Source organism: Cannabis sativa, chromosome 4 (assembly GCF_029168945.1).
Source record: "Cannabis sativa cultivar Pink pepper isolate KNU-18-1 chromosome 4, ASM2916894v1, whole genome shotgun sequence".
Taxonomy (NCBI): Eukaryota; Viridiplantae; Streptophyta; class Magnoliopsida; order Rosales; family Cannabaceae; genus Cannabis; species Cannabis sativa.
In genome coordinates, this window is record NC_083604.1 from 8,266,428 (window position 1) to 8,289,520 (window position 23,093).

At 35.9% G+C, this 23,093-nt stretch overlaps 5 protein-coding genes across 5 annotated transcripts; 3 read left to right on the forward strand and 2 right to left on the reverse strand.

Moving 5' to 3' along the window:
• Positions 1-1,224: 1,224 nt before the first annotated feature.
• LOC115695317 (uncharacterized) lies at positions 1,225-1,890 on the forward strand. Its single transcript, XM_061113503.1, has one exon. It carries the CDS (start codon positions 1,225-1,227, stop codon positions 1,888-1,890), a length of 666 nt encoding a protein of 221 aa, XP_060969486.1.
• Positions 1,891-3,580: 1,690 nt separating this feature from the next.
• LOC133036770 (uncharacterized) lies at positions 3,581-6,166 on the reverse strand. The gene is made up of 3 exons (XM_061113504.1): positions 6,137-6,166; positions 4,956-5,855; positions 3,581-4,534 (listed from the first exon to the last, which is right to left on the reverse strand). The coding sequence occupies exons 1-3, from the start codon at positions 6,164-6,166 to the stop codon at positions 3,581-3,583; spliced, it is 1,884 nt and encodes a 627-aa protein (XP_060969487.1).
• Positions 6,167-11,294: 5,128 nt separating this feature from the next.
• Positions 11,295-15,857, forward strand: LOC115715243 (uncharacterized). The gene is made up of 16 exons (XM_030644082.2): positions 11,295-11,518; positions 11,600-11,675; positions 11,766-11,897; positions 12,125-12,485; positions 12,582-12,677; positions 12,766-12,845; positions 13,022-13,097; positions 13,191-13,367; positions 13,799-13,903; positions 13,996-14,091; positions 14,171-14,263; positions 14,366-14,404; positions 14,498-14,539; positions 14,660-14,790; positions 14,958-15,084; positions 15,372-15,857. Exons 1-16 carry the CDS (start codon positions 11,437-11,439, stop codon positions 15,519-15,521), a joined length of 1,863 nt encoding a protein of 620 aa, XP_030499942.2. The 5' UTR covers positions 11,295-11,436; the 3' UTR covers positions 15,522-15,857.
• A 270-nt stretch (positions 15,858-16,127) lies between these two features.
• LOC115712526 (TLC domain-containing protein At5g14285) lies at positions 16,128-17,326 on the reverse strand. The gene has a single exon (XM_030640814.2). It carries the CDS (start codon positions 17,075-17,077, stop codon positions 16,328-16,330), a length of 750 nt encoding a protein of 249 aa, XP_030496674.2. The 5' UTR covers positions 17,078-17,326; the 3' UTR covers positions 16,128-16,327.
• Positions 17,327-20,335: 3,009 nt separating this feature from the next.
• Positions 20,336-22,630, forward strand: LOC133036771 (uncharacterized). Its single transcript, XM_061113505.1, has 3 exons — positions 20,336-20,363; positions 20,560-21,441; positions 21,540-22,630. Exons 1-3 carry the CDS (start codon positions 20,336-20,338, stop codon positions 22,628-22,630), a joined length of 2,001 nt encoding a protein of 666 aa, XP_060969488.1.
• The last annotated feature ends 463 nt before the right edge of the window (positions 22,631-23,093 follow it).

A 23,093-nucleotide genomic window follows, 5' to 3' on the forward strand; every position in this document is an offset into this window, starting at 1 on the left:
CCAAACACCAGGAACTAGTAGCAGTCGGCCAGGTTCTTCTGATAGTGCTCTTGTATCTGAATTTGAAGTTTCTACTAAATTCAAACCTCTTGTGTGGACAAGGGAAGACATAGAGGAAAATAATGTGTATACAACATCTCTTAGTGGTACGCCTTCAGGGGAGATATATCTTGGCAAGTTGTACAAAAATAAGGAAGAATTGAAGAATGTAGTGGGAAGGTATGGACTAAAAAATAATTTTGAGTGGATGGTAAGTAAGTCTGGCACTGATGTGTTTTACGTTACTTGTAAGGATGAAAATTGTAAATGGAGATTAAGGGGGAAGAAAAATGCACTTTGTGACATGTTTGAGGTTACTGTGTTTCACAACGAACACACATGTAACTTGGATTCTAGACATTCTGATCACCGGCAAGCAGCACCGTGGGTCATTGGTCACATTATTAAGAACAAGTACACATCAGACGGATCTAACTACAAGGCAAAAGACATATAGAGGGATATGTTTGATGAATATGGCATCAAGATGAGTTATGAGAAAGCTTGGAGATGCAGAGAGAAGGCAGTTATGTACAAGAGGGGTACTCCAGCAGAATCTTATATGAAATTATATGGTTACTTCTACATGCTGGAATAGAAGAATCCAGGCACTATTACTGACATTGTCAGCGAGGATAACCGGTTCAAGTACTGTTTTTGGTCACTCGATGCTTGTAGGAAGGGATTTAAGTCTTGTCGTCCTGTGATTAGTATCGACGGAACATTCTTGAAGACGAAGTATGGAGGAACAACTTTGTTGAATTCTTTATTGTGTACGATGCAAACAACCAATTGTTTCCGGTAGCCTTTGCAATTGTTGACAGTGAGAATCATGACTCTTGGAAGTATTTCTTGCGGAAGTTGAAGGAAGCCATTGGTGAGGTTGAAAATCTTATGTTCATATCGGATAGGCATCAAAGCATTGAACGTGCTGTTGATGTTGTTTTCCCAGAAGCATGCCACTGTGCATGCTTCAAGCATATTACTATGAATGTCGTTCACAAGTTTAAGACTGATGTATGCAACCAACAAATATGGCTTGCAGCTTACGCATGGAACAAGACGGAATGTGATAGGCATTTTGAGGTGCTGAAACAGATGGACCCTGCCATTGCTACATACGTCGAGTAAATAGGGTTTGAAAAGTGGGCTCGTCCTTGTTGTCCAGGCGATTGGTACAACATAATGACAAGCAACGCTGCCGAAAGCTTCAACAAGGTGACAAAAGAATTCAAAAAATATCCAGTAACTATTTTGGTTGACTTCATTAGGTTCACACTTCAAAATTGGTTTGCTTCTCGTCTCGAAAAGGCTAGTAAGTGCGCTACTCCTTTGGCTACTACTTTTGAAAATGATTTAACGGATCAACACAAAGATGGTATGTTCAGGAGTGTCCTTCGTAATGGTGCCCAATTGTTTAACGTTGGTACGAGTCCTCAAGGTGAGAGAGGTGGTGATGTGAACTTAGTGGAGAGAACATGCACTTGCGGACTTTTCCAAACGCTCAAAATCCCTTGTCCCCATGCATGTGTTGCAGCAGTTAGTCAGAATGTGAGCGTGTACAAACTTTGCTCTCCATATTATACTAAAGAAACGTGGAAGAAGATCTATGATGCCACAATTAATATTGTTGGCGAGGAGGATGAGTGGGTTTTACCGGAACATATCAAGAACATAAGAATCGGGGTACTAGTGGAGAAAAAACCAGTAGGTCGGCCTAGGAAGAGCAATGCAGGTAGAAGACCGACGAAGCGTCGACCGTCTAGTGGTCAGGTGGTAGTGGAACCTCGTCATTGTTCCCTATGTCACGGTTCAGGGCACAACAGAGCTACATGCAAAGCTCGAGTTTGAACCATTTCTCTAATATTTAAATGAATATGTGTTGTATTGCTGGTTGTTAGATATTATGCGATTTTCTCCTACATTAATACTTTTTTTGGTTTGTTTACCGACTTTTAGGCGACATTATGCGATTGTTGTGCGATTTTTGTGCGATTTTAACTGACAGGATCTTGATTTTGATGTTGTTTTGTTCTGTATATTTTTGGCGATATTATGCGATTATTGTGCGATTTTAGTGCGATGTTAGCTGACAGGAGCTTGTTTTTTAGTTTGCTTGGTTTTGTATTTTTTGGCAATATTATGCGATTTTAGTGCGATTTTTGTGCGATGTTAATTGACAGGATCTTGATTTTTTAGTTTGTTTGGTTCTGTATTTTTTGGCGATATTATGCGATTAATGTGCGATTTTAATGCGATTGTTACCAGAATCATTTTTCAAGATGTCATCATTTCCCATAGTTGCCGTTATAAGAGAGGTATTTATCAAAAATTAAAAAAATAAAGAAATTGATACAAGCAACAATTTAAATAGCTTTAAATTTACTTGTTATATATAATTTTGGTGAGATTATAATACAATTACAAAAGGGGAGTTTATGTGTATATGAACCTACAAAAAACTACCATGTTAAGTTCTGGTAAAATAAGTCCACACACCACATATGTCGAAAGGTGAGCATGTTACCATCATGAACATGCTCCAACGACCGGTCCAGCATCAAGTGCTCAATATGCTCCATGGCATACATTCCATAATTGCCACTACAAAAAAAAATTACTAAATATTAGCAACAATTAAGTTAAGTAATTCATAATGGAGTGCAAAATTAAATAAATTCCTCAAAATATACAAAAAAAAAAGAGATTCACCTGCTCTTCGTTTGTGGTACGACCTCAGAGGTAACTCGTCTATAATGTAGGGGTAGCAGCTGACTGAGATCGCCCAACTCCACCGGATGTACATAATTGTTGTATGGGAAATAACCGCTAGCTCGAATTAGATTCGCAAATAGCTCGCTGTAAGGCTTCAAATATGACTCCATGGCTGCCTCAACGGTGCCACCGATATCAGAATCATATACAATGATCTCCCAGTTGTCAATATCCACCTCAACTGCCACCCAGTGGCGCTCTTTGGGAAGGTGCAACACAAAGTATATGTAATCCTGGTTCTCCCAACATGGCAAGTATCTGTGCGGTATCCCCTGCACGTAATTCATAATGCCCTCATCCCATTTCATCTTGCTCTTGTCACCCTCATAGAAATTCCAAATCATGGAAAAGATCAATGGAGCAGATGTGTCCAAAACTACACATTTTCGAGTGTAGACTTCTGGGTACAGGGTCCGTCTTCTTCTCAATAAGTGCGCCATGGCATAAAGTTGTTGTGTTCCAAAAGAAAAGAGTAAGACAGCAATCGCATGAAAGTCGCACAAATATCGCAGGAAATCGCACAAAGAAATTACCAAAATTATTTCAAAAATCGCACAAACATCGCAATTTTATCGCACATAAGTCGCAAAAAAATACCTAAAAAAGTGAATAATCGCACAGACATCGCATATAAATCGCATAAACAGATCAAACATAAAGTGCAAACATCGCATATAAATCGCATATAACTCGCATACAAGTCGCACAAACATTTAAAAACACAATAAATTAATTATGTTAAGAAATAACTTACAGCATCGTCGAGTCATTCGTTCAGCACCATCAATTTCACGAACCAGGATCTAGTGGCTTCGCCAGTGTGAACATCCCTAGGACGGATGTTGTCCCTAGCATAAGTGATCCATTTTTGGAAAAATTTTAACAGCCGGGGGTCCGCCGGTTTCAGTGTGTCTACTACCACGGGCCCATGTCGTTGTTTCTTCTTCTCAGCTGTGTAGTCATTCAAGAAAACCGGCTTCCGCTTTCGCCTAACCCTACAGAAGTCCACCCCATCTGGTGGCCCCTGCAACTCTTCCACATCCTGAGATTCTGTATCACCCAGCGAAATGACAATGGCGTTTGCAGGAGTAGAAGGAACGTCACATACGTCAGGTTGCCAATCTTCTGGGTAGACATCATCATCATCATCATATGTCGGCGGTGATGGATGTACCGTATGTAATGGCTCTGCCGTGTCTGATGGATGTGTGGGGTCTGATTGATGTGCCGGCCCTGATGGTTGTGTCGGCTCCGAAGGCTGCTTCTGTAACAAACTTATCACGGTCGCAATTTGATCTATGATAAGATTCTTCATCTCTTTCTGACTTCTCTTGAAGTCATCCTTCATCTCAGTCTGGGCAGTGAGAATCGCAAGTTGTTGCGCTTCTACCTTCTCCAATCTCTTAGCCAACAAGAGGTAGTCGGAGTCATTGGCTGGAGCAGAGCTTGGGGGCACAGTGGCAGGCGTTGGGGGCACAGTGGCAGATGTGGAGGCATCTAGTGCTTCTTTGGGTGGGGATGGTGGAATAATTTTGGACCTTTTCACATAATCCGCCACCCGTTCGGCTTGGGTCTGGAATGCGGTCGAATCTTGCGCCCCGAGTTGCGTTTCTTCGACCTCATCCAACCCCATTTCCACCGTGGGGACATCACCCTCACAATTGCTCTTCCAATAGTCCACCTCCCAATTCCTAGGATACAAAATTTGAAGAACAACCATCTGAAAAAAAAAACGAAAAAAATATTAATTATCGCACAAATATCGCATACACGTCGCATAAAATCGCAGAAAAGATCAGGTTGGTACACAGCATAAAACAACATATGAAAGTCGCACAAATATCGCATATATGTCGCATAAAATCGCAGAAAATAGTAGAGCCATATTCAGCATAGTAAAATCACACAACAATCGCACGAAAATCGCATAAACTCGCAAAATAAAACAGTGGCAAATGAAAAAAAGTCTAAATCGCACAAAAATCGCATTGAAATCGCATAAACTCGCAAAATGTAACAGAGGCAAATGAAAAAACATGTTTAAATCGCACAAAAATCGCATTGAAATCGCATAAAATCGTTGAAAATCACAGTTTAGCAAAACAAATACCAAAACAACAAAGAAAGTCAGATTGACATACCCTTTTCTCAAATAGGGTAGCGACATCAGGTTGCTTCACATCATGTTTCGTAACCGTGTTGGGGGTGCTCCAATTCAACATTCGAGGGAATCTAGTCCCTCTGCACTGCCCGTACTTCTTCCCCAAATCTTGCATCACCTCAAAGGCCCAGTATTGTAGCGCCGGTGCATATCCGTAGACATTGTACTTGGCCTCTGGTTGAGTAATTTTTTTCTCCTTCTTCCCTTTCTTCTTATCCTTAGTAGATTTATCAAGGTAGTTCTTCCTCAGGTCAGTCATACTTTTGGCTGTGGATGACAACAACTTCTGATATGAAAGAAGGCCCCACGGATATTCGAAGAACTTCTCCTCGTTTTTTACTAACTTCAGCATATCCGACCATATATAAACACCCCCAACCCTTGATAGTAGCACACCTTCAACAAATGCACACAGCCCCAGCTTGTACACGTCGTCGACCACATCGCACGCCTCAAAAGCTAGCCAAAGGGTTTTGAAAGTGACCCGTTTGGCATTATTGAGGTAGTCCCGCAATATCCGATCAGACTCACATAGTGTAGTCAATTCTTCAGTCGAGGGGCCACCGCTCATCTTCAGGCCCGTGATCAATCCAAACTCAGACATTCCAAATTTGGCCTCGGTTTTACCCACATAAAACCACACTTCATCATTCTTTACCTCAGTCACTTTCATTTTCCTCAACAGTAGTTGATGCACAATCACCCCAGAGAATTTCAGATCATTCGCATTCCAAAAAACTCCAAAAGGAGTTTCCTTCACCCTCTCGGTCAGGTTAAAGGCTTCAAACTTTGCTTTAATTGAAGCAAAGTACCCATTTCCTCGGTAAGTGATACGCCCAGGAAAATGCTCAGCCAAGGGGAGAATGAGTTCTGGAGCCATCTGCAAATACAAACAGAAAGATTATAAATCGCATATACGTCGCATAGAAATCGCACAGAAATCGCATAACAGCCACTAAATAACATACTATATCGCACAAACTCGCACATATATCGCACTACCAGAAACAATTTAATTCTGTTTCCTGGCTGGCAACATATTTGAATATAAATCGCACACAATCGCACAAGACATCGACAAAAATCGCACAAATAGAACAATTGTAGACATAGTAGTCATAAATCGCACAAACTCGCACAAGACATCGAGAAAAATCGCACAAATTCAACAATTGCAGATACAATAGTCATTTATCGCACATAATCGCACAAAAATCGCACACACAATCCCACAACGAAACAGACCTTAAATTGTATCACTAATCGCACACATATCGCATACACATCGCACAATGTCGCACAAAATCAAAAAAACTCCCAAAATCTATCTCCCTAAACTCAGTTTCTTCCCCAAACTCTAAAATTTATAAATCCAAATAAATACATTTCAGGTTTTTCGCAGATTGTGAATTTAAAGTTAAAAAAAAAAATAAAGAACAAACCTGGGTATTGGGTTCGACGTCTGTGTAGGTTTTTCCAGTCGTGGGTGGGTTCGCGGGTCTCCTCGGTCGCCGTGGGTTTGACTGCGTATGGCCGTGGGTTCGTCTGGGTCGTCTGGGTCGTGCGTGTAACGCCCCGATATTTTGCCTTATTTTACAAAAATACTATTTTCATGCATAATTTGAAAAGATAAAAAAAATAATTTAAATACAACAGTGGATTTTAAAAAAAAATCAAAATGCAACAGAGAAGGATCCTTCATTTGTAAAACAAGATACAGTAAGTAAATAATTTTAAATAATGCATTTCCACTGTGTTAGATTTATCAACTGCTTAAAATAAAACTAAGGCACCACTGGCGTTCTAGATCGTTTGTCCGCCCGTAGCCGCTCACAGTATACGTACCGAAGCCGACCACTCGCTCACTATACATACTTCCCTGTCTAATACCTGTAGGGGGAAAGTAAGGGGGGTGAGCTAAAAGCTCAATAAGGAAATGCTTATCAAACAATACCATATAATATCACACATACCATTAATGTATTTATTAAGTTTTAGCAATATCATACATGCTCTTTTATAACTATAACCAAATAACTGTACATATGGAAACCTTTATCATACAAGTCTATACTATTTGTTCACACCGTACACATATACAGAGATCATAACTCCAATATCATACTCATAACATAATCATATCAATACTATAGATAATAATAACATTATCACAACATTGGCATATCATAGCCATTACTTACATAACCCGGGCCTAGCCTGACCCTACAATATCCTGGGCCTAATCTGCCCATATAATAACATGGGCCTATGCAGCCCTACCATTGTTATAGGATAGGGTATCTCTATATTCAACAGTAACATCACTGTATCATACCCACCATAACAATCTCATACACGACTCAGTAAAATGTAGGGTAGGGTATCTCTACATTCAACGGCCTTATCCCGTATCATACCCCACCATGGTCCCTCACTATACCTGAGACGTTAGCATACAACATATAACATACAACATAAACCATACACCATACAACATACAATACACAACATACAACATACAACATATACAAGTCATACAACCATAATCTATGTATCAATTCACAAACTTATATTGTGTCCATACCACACATTCTCAGTACCACATACATATTCATAAAAAACAAATCATAAGTCATATTTCAATACATAAAGAATTTAAATTTATGTAGATAAACACATACAAAACTATCTAATTTCCTTACCTCAAATCCCGCTGCTTAAACTTGTTATCTCGTCACTACTACCTATAATAACACATGGGTCAAGGCCCTAACATTAAAATTCACACTCTTACAGTACAGCAGAAAGAATACTATTTTTGACCAATAACTACACGAATTCAGTAAAAGTTTCCTTCATAAAAATTATAGGAAATTCAATTATCTTTCCAACGATATATAGATCATTAAAAATGGATTAAAACTGAGGGAGTTATGATAGTTTTACTGAAACTATTTCTGAGAAGGAATATGGAGTAACGAATCACAGATGACATCGGAAATACAAAGTTTTGATACTGAAATATTCCAAATCAGAGAATACTCTCTTCATAAAAGTTTTAGAAAATCAAATTCCCTTTCTAATGACACTAAAATCTTTAAAATCGGAGTTATAACGTAAGAGATATAGATATTATACCGAAACAGTTTTCTAGAAATCCTGAAACAAATGGATTTCGAACTACAGTAATAAAACAATAATTTTGACTTAGAATAATCAATAATTAGTGAATGGTTTCTTCATAAAACATTTGGAAAATTGAATTATCTCTTCAACAGTACCAAGATCGCTAGAATCGGATCATTATTCAGAGAGATATTCGGATTTTACTGAAACAACTTATATAGAAAATATGAAAAACGATTTACAACAAACAGCGTAAAAATACTAATTTTTGACATAGATAAATTTCGATTCAGTAAAACCTTTCTTCATAAGAATTATAGGAAATTTAATAAGCTTTCTATAGACACCAAGATTGCGAGAATCAGATGAGTATTTAAAGAGATATGACAGTTTTACTGAGACATGTTTCATTCTGAAAAATAAGAAAAGGAGACCTACGAAAATTCTCCTATTGTGATCAATAAATAAGTAAATGTAGAGTTTCTTACCTCAAATACATCAAGCTACTTGGATCGATAGACATAAGATGATGGTGATCAAAGATGAGAGTGAAGAGTGGTATAGATTTGGCTAAGGATGTAATGGAAAGATGACTTGAAAATTTTTAGGGTTAGTCTTGCTCAGATAGGTGGGAAGAATAGAACGATATAATTTTAGGGTTAATGAAACCTATACTATTCTGACTCTTATTAGCTTTAGTTTTATGAATAATAATAATATTAACATAATAACAATAACAATATGATAAATTATTAAATAAATAAATATCTAACTTTTAAATTTAAATTGTAAGCTCTCAATCTCGTAACTTTAGGGCTTAGTTTTGACCTAGAAAAATTACGAATTCTGATATAGTTATTTCTACAAAATTTATAGATCTTTAAATTATCTTTCCAACGCCACTGAAATCACCTCAATCCGAGCTCTAGAACTCCAGATATGATCATTTTAGTAAAACAGTTTTTAATCCTGCGAATTTATCCAAACCTACGAATTTTTAACATTAATTAATTAAACTCACTAAATATATTATAAAACCCTAATGGACCTTCATATTGGGCTTTAATTAAACGATTACTTACTCTGTAAAAATACCATAATATTTTACTTTCGTAGTTAATACAACTTTAACTCTCTCTAGAAAATTGGTACAACTACTCTAAGCAATAATATCAACTCACTAACAACACAAAGAAACAAGATAATTATCCTCGCTCAATTAATATCCAAAAAAAAAAATAAAATTAAATACTATTTTAATCTGGATATTACAGTGCGGGTGGCTGTAGGTTCGAGGGGTCGTCTAGGTTAGACTTCGTATGGCCGTGGGTTCGACGTCTGGGTTCGTGGGTGGCGCCGATTGGTTGGGGCGTTCGTTTGGTTGGCCGTGGGTTCGAACGGTGGTTTGGGTTTGTGGGTTTTGGTGGAGCTTTGGTGGTCTGCGTCCGTCCGTTCGTGGATTTGGGTGTGGGTTCGTGAGTTTGGGAGAGGGAAAGAAGAGAGAGAATGTAGTTAGAGGGAATGTGGGAAGTTTGAAATGAGAAGGGTATTTTTGGAAGAAAAGAGAAAGATTGGTATATTTTTTCTATGTGTTATAATTAGGTATAATTTAACACCATTAGTCATTTTTAAGCATAAAATGTCAAATTTCCCCTTTTAGAATTCAAAGACTGTGCATTAACACCCGCTATAACACTGGACAACCACACACGACAATTACCAACCAACACGCACGTGAAAACACAACCCAAACACAAACACACCCAACCCCACAAGACCACAACAAGGGAGACACTCAAGCTAGACAGAAAGCAAGGGATAGAGTAAGACAAAAACACTTACCCAAACACACAAGAAACAAAGAGGTCAACAGAAATAAAGGAAGGAAAGGCCAACGACACACTCAGAAGGGACACAACAGGGAGCGTTCAACACTAAAAAATCAGCCAAAATAAGACACTAGGGCAACGAACGACAGATCACAAGAACAACATGACACTCTACAATTACATCAATAATATGTATATTTTTGGGTTAAAAAATAAAAAAGTTGACCCAGCCAATTCGTTGACCCAATCAACGCGCCCAACCCGAACTTACACACCCGCAATCCGTGAACATGCATGTTCGAGTTTACTTTTTTTTAATTCGAAACCTGTCAACCTGTCCGATGTTCAGCCTCAAGTATTGTAAACTATTTAAAATTTTTTAAAAATTTATAAATAATCATAATTCATAAATAACATAAATAACTACACATTATTCATTTTTTTTTGAAATGGTAAAACTTTGGGCGATTCTACAATGCACTCCCATAAAAGGGATGTATTGATGCACTCTTAACTTATTTCGGCATTCAGAAAAAATTTTTAGTCTAATTTTTTTTTCATATTCATGTACGTTATAGCTATTTAAGATATCCTACAAATTTTTGAGAAATTTGGAATAATTTACAATATAGAAAATAATGTTCAAACAGTCGATTTTACACGCGTATAAAATAAAATAGTCACGCGTGCAATACACTGTTTGAACATAGTTTTCGACATGTTAAACTTTTCCAAATTTCTTAAAATTTTGCAGGATGTCTTAAATAACTATAACGTACATGACCATAAGATAAAATTTGTCTCAAAAATTATTTTGGATGCTAAAATAGATAGGGGTGCATCAATATATCCATTTTAAGGGGGTGCATTGTAGAATTTTCCGTAAAACTTATTCATTAAAGAATAATTAAAAAAAGAAAATTCTACAATATACCCCCTTAAAATGGATATATTCATGCACCCCTATTTGTTTTATCACCTGAAATAATTTTTTAGTCAAATTTTTTCTCATGATCATGTACGTTATAGTTATTTAAGACATCCTTCAAAATTTTAAGAAATTCGAAAAAGTTTAGCACGCCAAAAACTACGTTCAAACAATGTGTTGCACGAGTGACTATTTTATTTTATACGTAGTCTGTTTGAACATTATTTTCTATATTGTAAATTATTCCGAATTTTTCAAAATTTTGTAAAATATCTTAAATAGCTATAATGTACATGAATATGAAAAAAAAATTAGACTAAAAAAATCTTCTGGATGCCGAAACAAATTAAAAATACATCAGTACATTCCTTTTAAGAGAGTACATTGTAAATCACCCTTAAAAAAAATTCTTAAAAACTCGACAGCATCCTACTAATTTGTTAACGAGTAGTGAGTAGTGAGTACTAAAATTCAAGTATAGTTAAAATAGCGCTAAACTTTCCCGCCATTTTATCTGAAACTCTCTGTAGAAGAAGATCCTGAAACCCTAGGCGACCGCCAAAGCCAAAGAGGAAGCCATGAAAGAGGAAATCAAACAACTATTCAACGAAAACCGCTTCACTCTCGTCGGTGACGAAGAAGAAGAAATTCTCGATAAATGTAAGCTTTTCTTCCCCCATTTTGCCGCTGAATTTCATTCCCTAATTGCAAGACCACAATCTAATGATATTGTTGATTCAGGCCTTACTTTCTGCATAAATTACAAGATCAAGCCCTCAGATATCGTTTCGAGTTGGGAGGCTTACTATCTCAACAGGTTTATCACTCTTTTCACTCATTTCGACTTTTGTTTTTTAAATCAGTAATTTGATACTTTAACATATTCTGGATTTGATTTTTTGGACAGGCAATTCGTTGAACCGATTGTTCAGAATGCTGAAATGGATGGGTTTTTGTTGTATCTGCAAAATGAACAGAAAGAGTCAATTATCAAGGAGGAACCTGGTTTGCATATCTACTCGAGTAAAGATTTGGACATGTAAGTGTTATAATTGAAGTTCGTTTGATTTTTATTATGTTTCTTTTTTAATTGAGTTTGAGATTTCAGGTTGATTTTTACTGTAGCAGTCTGGGTTGTTTTAGAAATTCGTGTTTGATGATCTGACTTTGCTGTTGATTGTTTGATCAGTTAGTGTCCTTGCTTTGCAAATTCAGATCAAAGTACTGTGTGCTTAAATTTGAATACTGGTGAGACATTGTGTACAGGATTTTGAATGATGAAGATGGAGATGAGAAAGAAGTTATACCCGGAACTCCAACACGCAATTCTCAAGACCCCTATTCAGAGTCATTTGATTCTACTCCTCAAACAAATGGGAGAACTTTTTCTGTGGGGAAACCATCAAAACTAATCACACCCTTTGGACAACGAACCCATAAGTTCGTGGTGAAATTTAGCATCAATAATGTACCCAGTACAGTGAATGAACAAAAGGAACATGAACACGAGAACTCTGATGATGATGTTATCAGGAAGGTTCAACCTGGCAAGAGGTGCTCTCTCACAGTTCATGGCTCAAAACCAGAAGCAGGTTGTAGGTTCATGTATGATAGGATAGAAGATAGGGTATGTTATACTTGTTACAATTCCATTTAAGACCCTATTTTTTTTTTCTTTCTTATTATTACCTGACCTGTACTTACATGAAATTTTTGTATATAGTTTAATGCTCTTGAAAGCAGAATCAAAAAACACGCGACTGCATTTTCTTCATCTAAGTTGTATCAAGAACCAGTGGATCCTACAGTTTCTTCCCAGGTAGATTAAAGCCATACGTTAAGACTAATCGATGACCCTAGACTTTGCTTCTACAAGTTTGAGAATTTAAACAATTTTAATGTTTCAGAAAAGCATATTTAGTGTTGGCATGATATGTTGTGATGGGGAAGGACGGTTGAATGAGAAGTCTGCCCTACTGCAGAGCAGGTAAAGATTGTGTATTTTTCTAAATATATGTATATATATTGATGCATTTGACTAGATTATCAATTCGAAATGGTAAGGCTGATTGGCATTCCAAGTTCTAAGCTCTACATTGTTGCTATTGACCTTTGCCTTTTACTTCTCTCTTTGACTTGGGGGTTTGTTTACACTTCTCACAGTGTTGAGCATTCTGGAGGGCAACGTGTTCGTCTGGAGTTACAAAACACGAACCAATATTCAATCTTTCCTGGCCAGGTGTGAAATATGAAGTATTAACCATTGGGGTATGGCTCACTTTTCATTTATAACTAAATTTAAAGCTAACAGGAAAATCATGCTTTTGTGCAGATTGTTGGTATTGAAGGGCATAATCCTAGTGGACATTGCTTGATTGCTTCAAAAGTTGTAGACTCTATCCCTTTGTTTAACACGGCTGATTTGAATATGAATCCAACGAAGAAGCAAGCTTTGGATAAGGAGATTCAGTCAAATGATTTGTCCTCTAAACAAGAAGAGCTGTCAGTGGTACAAAATCTTGTTGCTTTAGCACTTGATGAGTCATATTATAAAATATTTAATAATGAAGGAATAAAAATGGAGATGTTTCATTCTTGTTCTACTTTAATTTTAGTATACATTACATAAGTGATCACTATTCACTGGCACAGTTCTTAAGTCACAGTCCCTAAAATATAATGAATTATAGAGAACAGGGCATGGACAAGTTTGGAGTCTAAATTCATTGTAATTATCCACATGATAATTTTTGTATGTATGTATGTATATCTATATACATGTAGTGTACGGTATCTACGTGAAAATTAGACTGTTAAATTTCTGCAAAAGTTGAACTCAAGATTTTTGTGTATCTGTGTATTCACTTTTAGCAATACATATAACCTATTGTGCAAGTGTCTTTCTTCTCAATGTTTATATTCCTTCTGTACTTTGAACAGATTATTGCATCGGGCCCTTTCACAACTACTGACAATTTATTGTTTGAGCCTTTGGTTGAGTTGCTAGCATATGCAAAGAGAAAGCTGCCTCAGTTGCTCATTTTGGTAAGTGGTTTCTGACCTTTAGTTTAAGGAATTCTAGTCCATTGGGAAGGAGGGAAGTTTCACCTTATTTGATAAATTAAAATTTCTTCCAGCTGGGACCCTTTGTTGATTCTGAGCACCCAGAGATTGAGAAAGGAACCACCAACATGAGCTATAATGAAATTTTTCATTTTGAAATTCTCAGAAGGGTAAATTCTTTAATGATATTTCAATTAACATACAGCTCAGTTATCGTTTTATTATCTTCTTATCTCATTATTTTTTCAGTTGCAAGATTACCTAGAATACATGGGGTCTCATTCACGTGTGATTCTCATTCCATCCATTCGGGATGCTAATCATGACTTTGTTTTCCCACAGGTAGTGATACTGATGCTTTATATTTATGTGATGAATTTGGTTAGAATTTAAAATTTCAAATGGTCGCTGTAAGCTTTTAATATCATTTTCTTGATTGTGCAGCCTGCCTTTGATATTCACCCACCTGATCTTAAACATCAGGTACCTGATTTAGTAAACTCAAAACAGTAAATCTTCTTAACTATCTTGCACTGTCGATTACATGGCTGATCATTCTTCTGAACTGTTACTCAGGTAGCCAGCCTCACAAATCCAGGACTTTTTGAAGCAAATCAGGTACAACCATTGATTAATAGCCATTGTGCTTTTTTATGATATACCCTTGCACGCTTACTCTATTTTATGAGAATCTACTACGCAGTGCGAGTGTTTACTTACATACAATTTCGGGCTCAGGTCAAGATAGGCTGCTGCTCTGTAGATATTCTTAAACATCTCAGTGGAGAGGAAATCTCACGAAATCCAGCAGGTGGAGGACCTAGTGATCGCATGGGTAGACTAGTAAACCACATACTTGGCCAGCGTAGGTATGTTGTAATAATTGGCTATTAGTATTCAAGTGTTTCACCAAAACATAATAATTTGCCTTTCAGAATTTGTGATCTTGGTATCGGCGGTTTGGACTTTGAGTTGAGATACTTTGTTGAAAATCATGTGTTTTTGCCTTCCTCATTTCTTGTTTGATTTGGTACAGCTTCTATCCTTTATATCCACCAGCAGAAGGTATTCCATTGGATTTTTCACTCGCTCCTGAAGCACTTGAAATCTCTTCGATTCCAGATATTCTCATTCTACCATCCGACATGAAGTATTTTGCAAAGGTAAGTAACTGGTATACCAAGTCAATTGCAAGAAGAAAATGCAGAATCAATTCTGAAATAGAATCCATGTTTCCACCTAAGCCATGCAAATGTCGAATGTCTGAAAAATTCCATAAATTTCTCACCCTAGGTAGCTCATAATCAGGCATATAGTATGTTCCGAGAAGGTCTGAAGTTTGAGTCTCTCTTGGGCACTACATGACAACTGCTATAGTTTTCTGGTTGCAAGTAACCTAATTTAAAAAAGTAAAAGAATCAATGATATCTTTTCGTCGTGTCAAATGCAGGTGCTGACCCTGGGCGAGGGGGAGGAGCAAGTGAAGAGCTTATGCATCAATCCGGGAAGACTTTCGAAGGGAGAAGGTGGAGGTACTTTTGTAGAGCTTACTTACTATGGTAATCCCGAAACAACAAATGCATCTATCATAGGCATATGAAATATGGGACTTTCTAATTGTTCTCCAAGGCATCTCTTTCACCACAATTCACCAAGAGACATAGAGCTAGCTGCAAAGTCTCCTTAGAATATACTATGTTTGAATAGTACTGTTGTTCACTGCTCAGCATAGAGAAAGATTTATCTTCTGTTGTTGTTTGTATAGATATTTATAAGAATGTTTGTAGAAGTATAAATGTTTTTGTAGTGTTGGTCTTTTCCATTTTGATTGTGTCTAGTTTTACTCAGATAATGTCATAACAAAACCATAATATGTATGATGTATTTTAATGTAACAAAAAGAATCAATTCTAACCATTATTCCTTATGAATGATACATATATGATGTATATATATTTACACTAATATGAATCTATAAATTAATTAATGGCTAGTTAGGATTTTTGCCCCTTAAATTTTTAAGGTCGTTAAAAATAATCCATGAACTATTGAGATTGTTGGATTTAAGGACTTTTTTTCAATTTTAATAAAAATGTCTAACATGATGAAAGTTGAGGGGACATGATTTAGTACATAGTCAAAGTTCGAGGGGCATGATTTGATAGATATTAAAGTCTGGGGAGCATGGTTTAATACATAAACAATTACTGAAATAATAAAATTAAACGAAATTAAATAAAAGTCTTTAAATTCAACAATCTCAATAGTTCAGGGGCATTTTTAACAACCTTAAAAGTGCAGGGGACATGATTTGGTACACGTCAAAATTCAGAGGCAAAAATCCTAATTAGCTTTCATTAATTACAGGAATCTCTTCATTAATAAATAAAATAAAATAATGCGATCCTACTTCTGTTTCACCTTCTGAACTAGTCTTTTTTCTCTAAACCACTCAATCCAATGATTCAAAATCCATAACATGCTTACAAAAATAGCAGTGCTTATAACAACCATCCAAGAAATCCATGCCCATTTTGGAGTTGAAGTATCAGCAGCCCCGCTTAGATAAAAAACCACCATCTTCAACACAAACAAAGGTCCAAGAACTACCCTGAAAACAGTATAGAAAACATAAAAACGAGGAGAAAGAAAATCGTACAGTTTTAAAGCTGCAGGTGCATAGGCCTTCTTTAAACAAGCCAGGCTCCACACATTTTGGCAAAGACTGGTGGCCTCAGCAAGAACAAGGAGTACCAGAAGAGCTGAGGCACCATGGTGAACCACGAAACGACATGTCATGAACACATAAAGGGTGGCCAAGTGATGACTTATGAAGAGAATATCAGTTGGGAAGAAGACTATGTAGTGAATAAGGTCAACTAAGAAGTAAGCTATGCTATAGTCAAGCACAATGTTTTGTGAATTGGTGTTTGGAGAGGCAAAAGAAGAAAGTGGCATATGGGATTTGGTTAGTGCATTTAGAGCTAATAAAACAGCTGGTGTTCCATGAACCAGAGAGATTACACAGCTTGTTGCTTCTGCAATATTTTTTGGACCCCAGTTGTGGCAAAGGACAAAGTAAGCAATTAGATATATGAGTAGAAAAATGGTGAAGAATATGGCTAATGTGGGGGTGAATAGATTTAGTGTCTCCATTTAGAAACTCAACTCAATAACTGAGAGGTAAGAGGTTCGGTGCTTTTATAGTTTGAAGATTTTTGGGATATTGAGTATAGAGGGAGAAGAGTAGGAAACTGATCAAAGATTCAAGGTTATCATTTTTGGATTTGGAGTGAAAGAATGAGATGTTTGAGGTTGCCACGTATTGAAAACATACCTTCTAAATTGTTATAATTACTTTCCAAAAAAAAATAAAATGCTATAATTAATTACTAATGTGTGAAATGTTTGACTAATTTAGAATTATTATTGGATTGGAGTCAGAAAAATCAGAACCGTGGAAGGTGATATTAGATTAGATAGAAGTTGAATTGGATAACTTGGTCATATGATGACACGTTATTCTTCTGTGTTATCTTAATGGGATATTCGAATACTTTTATCTTAAATGGTTTGGTATTTGATTCTTTAAGGAAAGGTTTTATGCTTGCAAGAGAAGAATCATTCCATCTCCATCTCAAATACCGTTGTTGCTGTTGTTGAGTTGGTCATTGATTTGTTTTCTAAAAGCTCTAAATATTTAGGTGGCGTTTGGTTGGAGATAATAAAATGGAATAAAAAGGAAATAATTTTCATTCTATTCTTTTATTTGGTTGCATTGTAAAGTATTAGAATGACATTCTAATGGAATATCCTTTCCACCATTTTGGTGAAAAGACTATTTGACTTTAAAATGACATTCCAATCGGTTTGAGCGGTTTACCCTATATATTTTCTAACTCAATCTAAAGTTCGGGTTGCTAAAATTTAAGTGCAACCCGCCCAATTTACAAAAAAAAAAAAAATTTGTGAACCGGCCAAACTTTTTTTTTTTTTTGGTTTCAAAGTCAATAAAAATTAATTATATCAAATTCCACCAAAGCACAACACAATATATATGACTTTGAAACCAACAATTAAGTATACAATTTTATATTATTATATATTTAATCATTTATGTTATATATAATAAAAACTAAAAAGTAAAAAAAAATAAAATAAAAGCCAAAGTCGGGTTGGTCGGGTTATTCGGTTTAATTGGGTTGGACCTATTTTCAATCTGCCCAATTAACAGATTGGACGGGTTGTAATTTTTTCGGGTTATTTCGGTTTGTAATTTTTATCGATTTTTTCGATTCGGTTTAGGCGGGTTATTCGGTTTGGGCGGTTTAAATTTTTTTTTTTGTACAGCCCTACTTTCCACCATTTTAGTAGAATGACTATTTGACTTTAAAAAAAAAAAAAAAAAAAAGATCATTCTAATGTAACAAGAGAAAAAATTTAATGATTCTTTTATCAATTTTTTTATACATTTTAAATTTTATTTCATTCCATTTTTATTCTTATTCCTATTCATATATTTTCATTTTATCTAACCAACGCTACCTTAAAGTTATATATCTTAGGAAGTGTCACAAATTTCTAAAGCTCTAATCTAATAAAATGACATATTTATGCTTAGTCTGTCAAAAAAAAAAGTTATCAAAATAGTTGGTTTTATGTCAAATTTGGTTGTCCATTTTATGTTGATTGTATATTTATAGAAGTTTATTCAAAAGTAGAATAAAAATGTCTTCTTAAGAGTACTCAATAAGGTTTGTATTTCGTACTATTATTAATAGGGAAAAAAACAGAAAAATACAAAAAAGGAAAAAAAATTACAAAAATACTTTGGCCCGGCCCATTAAACATTTATGCAGTCCACATACAAATATTTACAAAAATACCACATGCACTAAGCCTTCAGCTGTACAGAGCGAACCATGAAGGTGAAAATACCGCGATCGTTTCAAAACCGCAAAACAACCAAAATGAAACCAAAACGATAAAAATACAACTATTAATTCTGGCGAAATCAACTGGAAAAGAAGACCTGCAATGATCTAAACAGAAAATGACGAAAAAAAATCAGAAAAACTGTGAAGAAACTGAAATTACACATTTGTTTTCTATTTTATTCGATCAAAATAACTCCCCCTAATATCGAAATCTATATTCATGAAATGTAGATTTGCAACAAACAGACATGGAGCTCCCACCAAATCCAAAACAATGTATGATGTGAAAATTTAAAAAAAAAAAACCTCATGAATAATACATCTACGTTATATACAGTTGCATTTTAATTGATTACTGGTTTCCAATATATATATATTTTTTAGAAACACAATAAGAAGAATAAATTCGAATTAAGGTACAACCAGTTACGTATAAGTCTGTTTATTTTTTGTTTTGGTTGCTTTATAGTTGCATTATCGTTTTATGTTAGTTTATATATTATGCAGGAATTTAATTTGACGGGGACTAAGAAATAGTAGTTATACATAGTAAATTTTGTGCAAAATAGTTGCATATTAGTTTTATAATGAAATAACATATGCAAGTAGCAAAATTATAATAAAACTACAAAACAACTGCATACAAACTAAAATACAGGAAAAACTCTTTGAATATCAACATCCATGGTAAATCTAATTGTTACCCATTGATGATATAAAAATGGATAGGAAATAACTAGAAAAAAAACATATTAAAAAAAATACATACATAAGGTATTTACACTATGAAAAAACTATTACAAAATGAGAAATAATCAAATGAAGAAATTGAAATGAAAAACAATAAAACATCTGGAAAAATAAAAATAGAAAAAAAAACAACAAAATGAAACAGAAATTAAGACTAAACAAACGAAAATGGAAAACTCATAAAAGAACATATAAATTAAACTAAAAAAATAGAAGCCCTAAAAAACAAAACAAAACAAAAAAAATGTTAAAAGGAAAAACCTAAAATAGTAAAATCGATAAACACAAAACACACTAATGTCAAATACGAAAAAATTTCAAGAAAGGGGGAAACTAAAAAGAAACCGAAAACAAACCTGAGATCGAAGACCACCACCAACTTGATTATTTTTTTGAGAAACATCTTCAGGAATTTTTTCCTGGGCAGCCACCTTCGATTTCTTCTTTGGAGGAGGTCGCTTACGTTTAGACAATGGAGGAGCAAAATCAGAGTCATCCTCCTCAACAACAGGTCGTTTACCATTGTTCTATTAGCTAAAGATTTCAATCCAATTTTAAAGCTTTTCTTTTGAACAGGGGAAGGAGTTGATGAAGAATGAGTTACAACTATATTTATATATGGATTAAGAGAAAAATAAAATGATAGAAAACGGTTATGGGATTCGGTTAATGGGAGTTGAAAAAAAATTTGAAGAACAAAAAGAAGAGGAAAAATGGAGTTGGGATCATGGAGAAGAAAGAGTTCACCTATGGAGGTTGATATTTTTTTTTAAAAAAAAAAAACTAAAAAGAAATAGAAAATAAAAGGAAAAAAGAAGAGAAAAAGAGAAGAAAATGATGGATGATTGATTGATAGAGGTCATAGTCTATTGACATGTAGTGATGCATGCATGAAATGTGTGTGTAAGTGGTAAAATTGTAATAAAATAAAGTTGAAGAGTAAAAATGTAGGCTTAAGAGTACTCAATAAGGTAGACTGGAGACTTACGGGCGTATATGGTGAACCCGTTCGTACTCGAAGACACTTAACCTGGGACCTGCTTCGTTTTCTTGCAAGAGATTCGACTACCCCCTGGTGCGTGATCGGCGATTTGAACAACATCGTAAGGCATGAGGATAAAAGAGGCGGCCGACGATACCCCCAGAATCTCATTGATGGATTCCAGCAAGCTCTGAACGACTGTCGCCTTCAAGATATGGAGCTTATCGGACACCCTTTCACTTGGGAGAAGGGCAGAGGCACCACGGCCTGGGTTGAAGTCCGACTAGACAGAGCTTTGGTTAATGCTCAGTGGGCTCAGGTATTCTCCTTAGCTTCCTTATTTAATTTGGAATTGTCTTCATCTGACCACTGCCCCCTATTACTGGAACCGGTCGTTGTCCATAATGGTGTCCCTAATCGCAAATTCAAAATGGAAAATGCCTGGTTTAAAGAACCAGTGTGCTTGGAGATAATTCGAGATTGCTGGCAGTTAGCAAGGGAAGCTAATTTTTCTGAAAAATTGTTACTTTGTGCTGATAAACTAAGTGTGTGGGGAAAAGAAGTGACAGGGAATTTCAAGGTCAAAATTCGGAGGTACAAATCTGAACTAAAAAACTTGAAGAGCAAAAGGGACTCTGATTCTGTTCAGCGATACAGTGAGGTAAAAAAAGAACTTTTCAAAGTGTTAGATCAAAGAGAGGCCTTTTGGAAACAACGTTCAAAGCAGCTGTGGTTAAAGGAGGGTGACCAGAACAGTAGCTATTTTCATAAGATGGCAACTACTCGTAAAAGACAGAACTGTATAGACCGACTGAGAGATAATCATGGAAATTGGGTAGATTGGGACAATGGTTTGTCAAATGTGATCACAAGTTATTTCAACTCTCTTTTCAAATACCCGATACTAGCTGCCAAGAAGTCATTGATTATGTTCGTAACTCAACGCCAGACTTTGTTCATTCTGAATTACGTCAAGTGGTCACGGTGGAAGAAGTGAAAAAGGCAGTGTTTCAAATGCACCCCGATAAAAGCCCGGGACCTGATGGTATGACACCAGCATTTTATCAAAAATGTTGGTCTATTGTGGGTAGTGACGTGGTGAAAGTTGTTCAAAAGTTCTTTGAAACAGGGGAATTTGAAGAAGGTTGTGGAGATGCAAATATAGTCCTTATCCCAAAGAAAAAGAATCCCGAAGACATGACACAATTGAGGCCGATTGCTCTATGCAATGTGATATACAAAATTATTACAAAAGTCTTGGTGAATCGTATGAAACCTTTTATGGACTTTATTGTTGCTGATACTCAAAGCGCTTTCATTCCGGGGCATCTTATTTCAGACAATGTTCTCATTTCCTTTGAAGTGCTTCATTATTTAAAGAGAAAGAGGAAAGGCAAAGAGGGTTTTATGGCTTTAAAACTAGACATGAGCAAGGCTTACGACAGAATAGAGTGGAAGTTCTTAGAGGCTATGCTTGGGAAGTTAGGCTTTGAGAACTGGTGCATCCGTTTATTGATGAAATGTGTGTCTTCAGCTCGTTATACTGTGACTCATGGTGGGTGTGAGATGGGACCAATTTTACCTTCACGAGGTATCCGACAAGGGGACCCCCTTTCTCCATACTTATTCATTTTGTGTGCTGAAGGATTGACTGCCTTAATTCATCGCTTTGAATCAAGAGGATTGCTTCATGGTTGTAAAGTTGCTAACGGTGCACCCCGAATATCCCATATGTTATTTGCAGATGACAGTTACCTCTACTGCAAAGCAACTAACGCAGAGGCTACTAGAATCCAAGAAGTGTTGCAGAAATTTGAAGCGGCTTCGGGTCAGAAGGTAAATTTCTCCAAGTCATCCATCTTTTTTAGTACGAATACTGCTTTGGCAATCCGAAACGACATAAGTAACTTCCTGGGAATGACCATCGCTGGAGAGAACAACTTGTATTTAGGCTTGCCCAGCACCATGTCTCGTAACAAAACGGCCGTGCTAGGTTTCCTAAAGGAAAGAGTTCGCAAGCGTATTCAAGGGTGGGTGTAATGATCGCTCTAATAATTTGGATTAGTAAAGGCAATTAGCACTAATTTTTATTATTTTATTATTATTTGTGAATTTATTTAATAATGGATCCCAATATTTAGAAATAAATATTAGAGTTATAATTTCTCAATTCCGGAGATTTTATTAAATTCTAGGGGTATTATTTAGTTTATATGTGGAATATAATATTTTTGTAATTTTTGTTCGGCGACAACGGAAAATGCGATGGATGGCTAGATTGATCACATGGGTAAGTTTAGAACCTTATTTCTTGGTGGGAAATATTTTAAAGGAAATAATTATCGGGATTGAGCGGGGTTATGAAATTTGACCATTTTACCCCTAGCTTTAGAAATACCTAAGTTATAACTTTAAGGGCATTTTTGTCATTTGAGTAAATGGGAGATAGGTGGCTGCCCTAGGTATTTGACACCTAGCATTTAACTTTCAGCAAAGGGTTTAA